Consider the following 11909-nt stretch of genomic DNA (forward strand, 5'->3'; position numbering starts at 1 on the left):
AGATATTACCTATTTGGTTATCCCAGATGTTTCTCTTCAAGCTATCATTTTGAAATGTTGTCAGATGAAAGATCAAAGGTTGATTCTTTGTTGGTTGCATTACATGTGAGCCTTAGGGCTCCCACTGGACAACTCCAGAGTGTATGTGGCTCAGCTTTATTCTTCCTGCAGAACAAGAGGCTGCCACAAAATAACTCTTTTCTTTCCATTGAATGTTGGTTTAGGCAGGTCCTTTGTTTAGCCTTCTGATCACTTCCAAGTAAGTGGATCAGTGTTTAGCCCTCTGATCACTTCCAAGTAAGTGGACCAATAAGTGGATTCAGTGATGTCAAATGTTATTGTCAGCAAAGGGTCAGAAATGTTTGATATTGTTTAGTGTTAGATATTTAGCTTCCTTGATCCCAGGAGAGAAACGAAATACAAAGATATGGGAGTAAAAAGGAGCTAGTCCTTTCTGGACTTGAGTATGTCTCAAGCAAAGAGGTGAGGTGCCAGTAATATTACATGCCATTTTTGCAAAAGGGAGAGTTCTAAATTAGTGGGCTCTGGAATTATCTCAAATACCTCACCCTACTTGTGCTTAAAGCTGGGAATAGAACCATTGGTTATAGGGTCTTAGGCATTATATTATGACCTAGGAATTTCAACAAAGAAAAAGTTAATAGCCATCTTCCCCTAAGATAGAGGTCAGAAACTGAACACGGATATATTTTGTTCAGCCTACAGTTTTTTGTTTGTTTGTTTTTGTTTTACTCTTTTTAATTGAGAATTGGGCTTTATATTCTTACGTGGTAGTGTTTGGCTGGGTATATACTTCTCCTCTTAGACCTGCTTGCTTAGCTTACTGAAGATTTACTTAGCTCAACTTTAAAATAGACTTAACATATATTCAAGTTGAACAATATTGAATACAGATTTGGGCCTTTTAAATTACTGTCAAAGTTTCGCTTTAGTTTATTTGTGTGTGTGTATGTTTTTTAAGTATAACTTTTTTGTGTTGTTTTCAATATCAGAATCGAGTGGAAATAAATGATGTAGACCCTGAGGTTTTTAAAGAAATGATGAGATTCATTTACACAGGGAAAGCGCCAAACCTTGACAAAATGGCTGACAACTTGTTGGCAGCTGCAGACAAAGTAAGTAATTAGGTCTTGAGGAGCTGAAAAATGTCCTCAAGTTTGATGTAGCTAGAAAGCCATCATCAAATGAAAACCCCAAATAACTTGAAATATTGAATTAATTTATACTATTTGTAGATGGCTTTTGAGAGTATTATGAAATAGCATACAGTGGGATAATATGGAAATGAGTTTTTTTTAGGTCAATAAAAACATAAAAATATGTTCGGCCATATATGGAAAGAAGTGAATTTTTCATGGGAGATTAAACTGTGAACTCATTAGTTTTGAGTGTATCTTTACTCTGTTTTATAAGAACACGCACACAATAGCATATGTAATTTATTGAAATTTTCAGATAATCTTAGTCTTAAGTGCAGTGCATAACCTTTGTTTAAGAAAGGAGAAAATATTGGTTATTTTGTGTAATTTAATGTTCTCTTCATAAATTTATTTTTAATATGATAGCAGAGAAAGGGAAAAAACAATGTTAATTTTGTAATGATGATTTCTTAAAAATAGAGGGACAGTGCAAAAATACCAGAAAAATCTCGAAGCCAGTAGTTCTCAATCCTGAAAGCGCGTTAGGAACTTTCTCCGAAAGTATTGATGTCCATGCCACTTCCATCCATGTATATGTATGCATGTGTGTGTACATGCATATATATAGTGATATTATACTTGTTTTGCAAAATGTTACCATTGGGGGAAACTGGGCCAAGTGTATATGGATGGAATCTATTATTTTTAACTGCACATAAATCTATAACTATCTCAATAAAAATTTAAATTAAAAAATACCATTCACAGGGCCAGCCCAGTGGCATAGTGATTAAGTTCGTGCGTTCCACTTCAGCGGCCTGGAGTTCGCAGGTTCAGATCCTGGGTGTGGACCTACACACTGCTCATCAAACCATGTTGTGGCGGCCTCCCACATATAAAATAGAGGAAGACTGGCACAGATGTTAGCTCAGGGATAATCTTCCTCACGCAAAAAGAGGAAGATTGGCAACAGATGTTAGCTCGGGGCCAGTCTTCCTCACCAAGAAAAAAAAAAAACGTTCACAATAGCATCAGAAATATTAAATGCATAGGCATAAATCTGACCAAAGATGTTCAAGACATGTATACTGAAAATTACAATATATTGCTAAGTGAAATTCAGGTAGACCTAAATAAATAGATAAATCTTGTTCATGGACTGGAAGTCTCAATATTGTTAAAATTTCGATTCTCCTTAATTGATTAGTAGAACCAAATGTCCCTAGTAGGATTTTTTTTTAATTGAAAAGCTGATTTAAAAATTTATATGCAAGTGCAAGGACCTAGAATTGTCAAATAACTTTGAGAAAAGAAGATCAAAGTAGAGGACTAACACTTCCTGATAACAAGGCTTATTATAAAGCTTCAGTATTTAAGAGACTGTTATATTGATGACAAGATTGACAAATAATTCATTGAAACAGAATAGAGAGTACAGAAATAGACTGTCACAGGTATAGATATCTAATTTTTGATAAAGTGCAAAGACAATTCAGTGGAGAAAGGGATAGTCTTTTCAACAAATGGTGCTGGAACAATCAGATACCTGTATGCCCAAGAAAATGAACTTTGATTAAACTTATTTGAAAAAATGAATTTTGTATGTGGATATGAAATTCACACTATATACAAAAAGTAATGCAAAATTGGTTATAAACTTAAAAATCTAAAACTTTTAAAAGAAAATATAGGAGAAAGTGTTCACAATCTTGTGTTAGGCAAAGACTTCTTAGCTATGACACCAAAAACATAATACATAGAAGAAGAAAATTGATAAATTGGACTTCGATGAAATTTAAAACTTCTTTTCTTCAAAAGACACACTTAGGAGAATAGAAAGGCTAACCACAGACTGGGAGAAAAGATTTGCACAGCATATATCTAACGAACAACTTTTATCCAAAATATATCTGGTAAAGGACTTTTGGATTCAGAGTATATAAAGAACTCTCAAAATTCATTTATAAGAAAACAATGTTATTTCTAAAAATAGAGAAATATTTGAATGACACTTCCTGAAATAATGTCAATCAGGTATATCAAAAGATTCTCAACATCCTTAGTCATTAGGGAAATGTAAATTAACACTATCATCAGATCAGATACTTCTGCACATGTATTATGATAGGTTAGATTACAAAGACCATGCTAAGTAAGCAACACCTCTCATATGCTTTCTACTGCTGTAGTTTGTATTTTTTGGAGTATTCTATAAATGAAATCATACAATTTGTACTTATTTTTGTCTGGCTTCTTCCATTCAGTATAATTATTTTGAGATTCATGCATGTTGTTGCCTGTGTATCAATAGTTCAATGCTTTTTATTGCTGAGTAGTATTCCATTGTATATAGACATACTACAATTTGTTTATCCTTCATCTGTTGGTGAACATTTGGGTGTTTCTAGTTTTTAGCTATTATAAATAAAACTTCTATAAACATTGATATAAAAGTCATTGTATGGGCATATGCTTTCTTTTCTCTTGGGTAAAAACCCAAAAGTAGACTCATTGGATCATATGGCAAATGTAAAACTTTTTAAGAATCTGCAAAATGGTCTTTCAAACTCGTTTGTACCCATCAGCAATGTATGAAAGTCCTAATTCTTCCATATCCTTGACCATAGTTGACATGTATGTCAATTATACTTCAGTAAGGCTGCTAAAAGTGTTATAATATAGACACTGATAACTACGAATTTTTTGTGGTTATGAATATGTTTTGTTTAGCTTTATAATTCATTCTTCAAGATTGACTAGTGGCAACATGCAGTGTACTGGCTGGTACACTCTGACAAAATAGTAGAGAACAGAAATATACTCATTAATAGTATTGAGTAGTAAGGGTTTTTTTTTTTTTTAAATACTAAAACCCTATTTTTAAAATACACAATATTTTGCGCTTACACAAATTGAAGTTTCCTAAAGAAAATCAGTCTTTCTTTTGAGTACTATTCATATTTTCTTTATATTAGGTTAAAATAATTTAAAGACTTAAAGCACCCTCAGTTCAAAGTATAATGAGCTTTAACTTCACTTTCTAGGTTAAAATATCATGTATTTAAAACTTGGTAGTTTGAGTAAATGTTTAATGGTCATATTTTCCTTTTGGATAGTATGCACTGGAACGGCTGAAGGTCATGTGTGAAGAAGCTTTGTGTAGTAACCTCTCAGTAGAAAACGTTGCTGATACCCTTGTCCTTGCAGATTTGCACAGTGCAGAACAGTTGAAAGCACAAGCCATAGACTTTATTAATAGGTAAGCTGTGCTTGTATGTCAGTGGGCATGACACCTTCAACATTTTTTCACCGGACTTTTTTTTAAGTGTGTTTAAATCTTCAATGCAGGTGCAGTGTACTTCGACAGCTTGGGTGTAAAGATGGGAAAAACTGGAACAGCAAGTAAGATGACATCAGTTTCTGACTTAAAGTTGATCTGCATATATGAAATTAAGTGTTTGCATAGCCTTTTGTTCATCTGTAATAAGTATGAATCCAGATATTAGTTATATGAAGCAAACTGCTGGTTATTATTAAAATAATAATAATCTGACTACTACTTAGTGGATTCTTAAGGCTATGCTCCCCTGTAGATCAGCTTCTAGTGTGAACTGGGATGGATACTCTAATTTTTTAAGCACATATGCTCACATAGTGTATAGCTGAGTCCAGGTATTTCAGTGGCTACTAGAGATCCTTTCCCTGACCCTTGAGAAAGCATTTCTAAAAATGTGGGAAATATTCTTTTTGTCCTCTGAGGAATGTACCCTCTCGAGATTTGCCTAGAGAGTTTTTACAGTTGAATGCTAACTCACTGCTTCTTAGGTTAGCCAAGTACCTTGCATCAAATGCTGTATTATGCTAGCTGCCTAATATTCCAAAAATGGTAGCAATTTGATCTTCCCTTTCCCTGTTAAAACTATAAGGAGTGGGGTAGTTAGTACATCTTTCTAAACTTAGACCTTCTGAATATAAACTATGAGAACTTACTATTCCCTTTTTTCCCCCTCTCTCTTTTAAAGTGAGTTTTCTACTCTTTGTAATTACTCAAAATGTAAAAGGGTAAAGAGTTGATAAGTTGAAGAATTTGCATCTGCTTTTGATTAGTTTTTACCTGTAAACTCTTAAATTCCACTTTCATAAATTATCAAAAGTTGATATAAAAAAGTAAAAAAAAGACAGTGTTAGAGACAATAAAATGAATGTTTGTTGACTTAAATATTTCCCATTACTTTCATGTGTTTTGATATATATGAAGTTGGTTAACTGTGAATTCCTATCAGTTGGTAAATTCTGTTTTCTGAAAGTAAAACTTAGTGATGACTTTTACATTATTGGTTGTTCTTTATATTGGTCAGTGTGTGATAATACATTATTATGGTATGTGATCCTAGAAAAAAATCAATTTGAATTTAAAATACAATGTATTAGCAGCAAATGACAATGTTGTCATCCTTTATACTTAGCCACTCTCAAGCTCTAGTTTTATTCTGTTAGGAAAATATTCTACATTGTATAACTTTTTCAGTGTCAAAAAATATCAGTTTATTTTATTTCCCCTGGAGAAGCTGTTGTATATACATACCTTCAATAGATATATGTTGAATTAAATAAATGAAAATGTCCAGTATATTAAGAGGTATCTATGTGATTCTAAATAACTAGTTGAAATTACAAACATAATGACACACTGGTAATTTGATATCAGGCAAATTAAAAAAATTGTTTTGTTAGCTACTGTTTAGTTCAACAAACATTTACCTAGCATTTGTTGTATCTCAGGCACCACGCTAGGGTGCTGCATATAAAAACAATTATGAGGAAACATCCTTGTTCTTGAGAAATTTATCTAACGAAAGAAACAAATACATGAATATATCATTTCATTGTAATATGGTAAGTAATGTAATACAAGAGGGTATGTGCAGGGCATTTGACAGAGGCTAGAGGTTTGGGGAATGGCTTCCTAAAACATGAATAGGAATTAGCAGAGCTGAGTCTTAAAACATGAATAGGAATTAGCAGAACTAAGAAAGAAGTGACAGGCATTGCAGACAGAAAGGACAGCTTGAATCAAAATATAGAAGCATGAAACAGTAGTTGATCATTCATTTGATAGATATTTATTATTCAGTAAATACCTAGGACAGTGTGCTCAGTACAAAAATATAGTGGCGAATGTGACAGATGTTTCCCTTGCCTTCATGGAGTTTATGGTTTAGAAGGAGATAAATAGGAATTAAACAAGTAGTTGAAATCAAGTGTGATGATAGGTAACATATAGCATACCCATCCAAGCATATAGCAAAGGAACCTGACCTAATCTAGGGGTCAGAGGAAGCCTTTTCGAGTATAGATAAAGACCCTAAGAATTAGTAGGGGTTGCCCAGGTGAAGAAGAGGGAAGAGGTGAGAACGTTTATCCCAGAAAAAGGGAATCAGGTGTGCAAAGTTTTGGTGACAAGAGAGAAGAATATGGAGTGAGAAAGAGGATATGAGAAGAAGCTGGAGAAAGCAGAAAGAGATCAGGTCCTGGAAGGCCATGTAAATAACATTAGGGCTGTTAGACGTTATTTGAAGAGTAATAGGCATCCAGTGAAAGGTTTTAACATAGGGTGGGTAGAGCATGATCAGGTTTGCGTTTTTAGCAGTCTGTCTGCATGCAGGGTAGGGAATAGATGTGGGGAGGTTGAGGTGGTGTTGGTAGTTGAGGAGCAATGTTAAATATATAGGTAGACCAGTTGGAAAGTTTTTGGAGTAGTTCAGGTAAGAGATGAAGTATGAAATTAGACTTGATTGGTGACAGTGGGAGTAGAGAGAAATGAAAGGGTATGATATTTTGAAGGGACAATTATAATATTTGGATATTATTTGGATGGTGGATTGGGTACAAGGGGACAAGACAGGAGACAAGGAAGGGTAACTAGATTTGTTGTTTGAGCAGTTAGGTTTTTGCTCTCAGTGAGAGCGTGTTGTACATAGTGTTCAATAAGCAGTTCAGTATCAGTATGCAAAATGCCAGAGCATGGCCGTGGGAGGTGCAGGGCTAGAGAGAGGAAGTAGGAAACCTTGTTTCTCTTTCTAAAGAACTTGGATACAGGCAATGGGGAACAATAGAAGAGGACATGATATAGTCATATTTATGTTAACTAAGGCAGCACAGAAGCCGGTTTGAGAGAAGCAAGATAGGAGACTAGAAGACAAATTAGAAGACTGTTGTAATAGTCCAAATGTGAGATGATGTGGGCCTTAACTAGGGGGTGGGACTGTGGAGACAAGTATCATACACTTCATGAGAGTAGAATTTCCAGAAAAATTTTAGTAGTTTCAGTTGCAACAGAAAATACCAGTAAGGTAAAGATGATATTTTAATGAATTCAAATGGTTTGAATACATAGAGAGGCAAAGTGTTGAAAACATTTTGAAATCTGTAAATTAAAAAAAAAATTGACAATGCAACAATGCGTTTTGGAAAGTACCCTTTAATAAACATCTCTTAATTTTCTTTTTCAGCCAAGCAACGGACATAATGGAAACGTCAGGGTGGAAGTCCATGATTCAGTCTCATCCCCATTTAGTAGCAGAAGCCTTCAGAGCACTAGCATCTGCACAGTGTCCACAGTTTGGCATTCCACGCAAACGGCTAAAACAGTCCTGAAATCTTCCATGAACTGTAGAAAAATGGAATTGACTTTTACTCCTCCAGGTCCAGAAGGATTCTAATATACAAACCATAAGCAAGAGTTGTTTCTGTTGTCTAGTCCACAAACAGAAGCTGAAAAAGCGTATTGCTTGCATTTCAGGTGGATAATTTATGGTTTATTCTTCAGCTTTAAATTAGACTGATTATACTTTAATTCACTTCAAGGCCTTAATCTTCAGTGACTTCTCTTGTTCATATAATACTTTAATTTTTTTATTGTGCCTTGTCATTTTGACCAAGGCTATGCCAGATTGCACTAGCTCCATAATGCAGTAATATTGATAACTGAAGATGATAAGTTTCAAAAGGATCTTCCATTAGTTTGAGAAAAGCAAAATGAATTTTATAGGGTTTGTCGTATGCTATCTCAAAGTTTAAAACTAGGTTCTCCTTAAAAGCACTTGTATTGGAGATTACTGGTAATATTTCCAATCTAAGTTCTGTAAATACAGGAGAACCTTCTTACCTTCAAGGTAAGTTGTGGCAATACACTGCTTCAATTCTAATTTATTTTTCATTTCAGAGGGCAAATATGCAATGAATTGGCCCAAATTTTTAGTAAAATTTGTGATGTTTGTCTATATGTTAATTGTCCAGCAAACTAAGAGAAGCATAACAAACCTTTGTTTGTGTTTCTTTGTGGGTTTATCCAAGTTTACAATGATTGAGAACTGATTGAGGTTAAGGTTTCAATAAGAAAGCATGTTTTGTGCTGAATTAATTTTTTTTAATTTATAGTGACCTACATTTATATGAAGAATTCTGTATATGTTAAAAGTAAGGATGACCAAATGTAAATTAATGAGTGGGCCAATTAAGAAAGATATATATGCACTTTTAATGTGTAACTTTTGTATGCTCAGTGGTACATATATTTTTTTGCTTTTGAGGAAATTAATAAGGTATAATTAATTGTGTCTTAACTTTTGAAAGAATTTTTAAAGACAGATGGAGGTAACTGGGATGTTTGTGATAATAGATAAGAAAGATATCCTTGATTATAGTTAAATTGGTTTGAATTTCAGATATTCATTATTGAATTTACTCCTGTTTTATCATACTTTGGAGAAAGCACCCGAACAGCAGACGAATCCTGGACAGTCCACTCTCCTAAAAACAATGAACTGATATTATTTGCAGACCAAAGGAGAGAACCCTTAGAAATATGTCAGACCACACTCTAACCCGTTTTTTCCCCCTAGCTTTCTCTTTTCTCTTTCAGTTACTGTACTAACATTGTGGGTGATATTGAAATTCTGCGTAATGTGAACAGGATAAACTATTTATAAACTGCTTTTCATGGGCCAGTTCTTTATTATAAATGAATTTTTGCTTTAAACACATATGCATGTTCAGTGTTTGATAGCTCTGTTCACAGTGAAGGTCTGTTCTGGTGCATTGTCCCAGAGAAGTAGGAGTGATCAGTGACAAGTTGCTGCATCTGCTTGCGTGCAACAGTGACAACATCCTTCTTAGGCAAGACTTATATTTGAGCACAACGAAAAAAATGTGTCACTGGAAAAAAAAATGCAGATACCTATATATTTGCATATATAACTTTAATCTCCCAATTAAAATTTGTATAATTTGTTTAGTTTTTGAATTCAGGACAAAAGGAAAAAAGTGAAGCCTGAGATTTTAAAATAGATTTTATTTTTGTTATCTGTTAGGTACTCACTGAAGCAGTCCTAATATCAAGTGTAATTTATATTTACATTGAACAGACACTGTCAAATAAGCATTTGTTATCCACAACAAACTGGAGTTTAAACAGATCATATTTTCTGACATCTTCGTTTCTTTCTGTGTAGTTTGAGTCTTTGTTGTATTAACTTAAATTTGAAATTGGAAGAATCCCTTGGATTAGAAGAAAGATTCTTACATGTTAATGGGCTCCATCCTATGTAAAAGTACTATAGAGATCACAAACTCACTTCCTTAACTTCACCGTAAGATTGAGTTTTTTAAATTTACGATGTACAATTTAAAAAATGCACACACACATGGGTATACATTTTAAGATTTTGCCAGGGTCTTATAAGAAAACAAAAATTCCTTACTCAGGCTGTAGAATTTTATTGTCATACTTCAAAAAAAAGATACTGGTGTATCCATTTATATTAAATGCACACAGGCACATTGTGAGTTAATTCACTGCTTGAGTCTACATTTCTAACCATAGTGACTTCAGTAATAACACCATATAATGAACATTTCAGCTTGCCCTTACTTACTTATTTTAGTGTTTATTGCAAATCTTAAGGGTTTTATTTTAAAGAATTCTTCTTTAGGTTGGTAGCACATTTTATACCAAAAAACGTCAAACACTGTGCTGTAAGAATATCCACGTTTGTAGAAGTGTTCACTTTTGAGATAATATAATGCCTACCATTATACTAACAGAGTCGTATGGTAGTTGATTTATTTTTTTTATTTATTATGTATGTTTTTGGTATTGTTGGTTCTTGAGGCAATGATAAAAATCTGCTAATGTATTCTGACATGAGTGCTCTAATAGCCTTTTTTTTTTAACTACATACAGTGTTTTCACTAGGCACAAATTCTGTCTACAGCAGTCTTGCCTTTTGAACCATCAGTCTGCTCCTCTTTCCCCGTTTATCACCTAAACAGCTTTTCCTTAGAAAAGTAGTGACTGGTTTTAAATGTTATATATTATGAAAGTAAGCATTGGAGAACTGTTCTTTAGATTGAGATACAGAAACAATATATTTGTGCCTTTTTCGTTTTTTAATTTTAACCTGTATCGGTATTTGGAGCACAAATATGAAGGTGCCATAATATTATGGCTTGCCATTGTTACCTCCTTGAATACTCATGTCATTGTCTTGAAATAGTAATTGAAGAACCTTGCATGTATTACGTGGTCATTTGGGTGTGTGTGTGTGTGAGTGTGTTGTAGACGTACTTATATTTGCTTGACCTTTGTGTGTGGTATGTTCAAAAGAGTGAATTTCTGAAAATAGGACTCAGTTAAATGCTGAAAGTTCGGGTTAGTTGAAATATTTCATGTGCTTTATTTTGGGGGACAGTTAATTGACAGAGGAAATTAAAATTCTCAGAAACATCACCAATTTACTGAATGATGAAATGTGAAAACAGTGCCTTTTCAGGACATCAATTTTAAAGTTAAGTTTTAAAATATTAACAAAAATATCTTAAAAAGTTGTCATGAACATTACTGGCTTATTTTTAAACTAGACCTAAGCTAGAGTTTATATTGCCAAAAGTATAATTACTAATTTATTTACCCATTTAAGTTTTGTGCATAAATTTAAAACCTAAGCAGAATTCTTTATAAAAATGTGGATCATAGATACTACCCAGTGTTACTAAAATACAACACGAGGGACTTCATAAATTTTGTTAAAATCCAACTCAACAAGCTTTTCTCATAGCCAAGTATACATGAAGAGGTGAATTCTGAGTTGGACATTCAAGCTCTTTGATGGATAAAATAAAAATATTCAATGTATTCTTGCAAAATAAGGTGAGTGGGTTTTAGTGTTTTCAAATTATAAAGACAGCACTTTCAGCATACATAAGAGTATTTTGCAAACCTCTTTTATACAGATTATGAGCTCTACTTTATTTAAGTGTCCATGGAATTATGTAAATTTTAGGTCCAGTTGAATAAATATTGAGTGCCTACCATATGCAAGACTTCCTCTTCACTAGTAATGAAATCACCGCACCGTGTCTTCTGTTTGCAGTATGTGGATTTTATGGTTGAAAAGGAATTCTTATATTTAAATCTTTTTATGTTGTTCGAGTTTATCATTGTATACTGTAATCCAGTTAATTTTGCCTTCAGTTTTTTTAGAATAAAGATATAACTTAAGTGAGTCCCACTTTTGAAAATAAAATTCTGCTAAAATTATTTAAAAATTAGTTCTGGGGGAAATTGATTTTCAAGATTCAAATGTATAAAGACTTATATTGAATTTTTCAGCCTCATTTTTAATCAGCTGATGTTGATGAGATACATACTTTTTGTATCTTATTGCTGAAAATATTTTTTGCATTTCA

At 33.3% G+C, this 11909-nt stretch overlaps 1 protein-coding gene across 4 annotated transcripts in view; it reads left to right on the forward strand.

Moving 5' to 3' along the window:
- Positions 1 to 10814, forward strand: part of SPOPL (speckle type BTB/POZ protein like) — a 66601-nt gene extending 55787 nt beyond the window's left edge. For 3 of the 4 annotated variants that reach the window (XM_058548892.1, XM_058548891.1, XM_058548893.1), the window contains exons 8-11: positions 1014 to 1136; positions 4277 to 4419; positions 4509 to 4562; positions 7673 to 10814. In XM_058548892.1, the coding sequence (XP_058404875.1) occupies positions 1014 to 1136; positions 4277 to 4419; positions 4509 to 4562; positions 7673 to 7817 (465 nt within the window). In that variant the 3' untranslated portion in view covers positions 7818 to 10814. The remainder of the gene's footprint in view (positions 1 to 1013; positions 1137 to 4276; positions 4420 to 4508; positions 4563 to 7672) is intronic. The other variant, XM_058548894.1, reaches the window with a different exon arrangement.
- Positions 10815 to 11909: the final 1095 nt, after the last annotated feature.

Source organism: Diceros bicornis, chromosome 10, assembly GCF_020826845.1.
Source record: "Diceros bicornis minor isolate mBicDic1 chromosome 10, mDicBic1.mat.cur, whole genome shotgun sequence".
Taxonomy (NCBI): domain Eukaryota; kingdom Metazoa; phylum Chordata; class Mammalia; order Perissodactyla; family Rhinocerotidae; genus Diceros; species Diceros bicornis.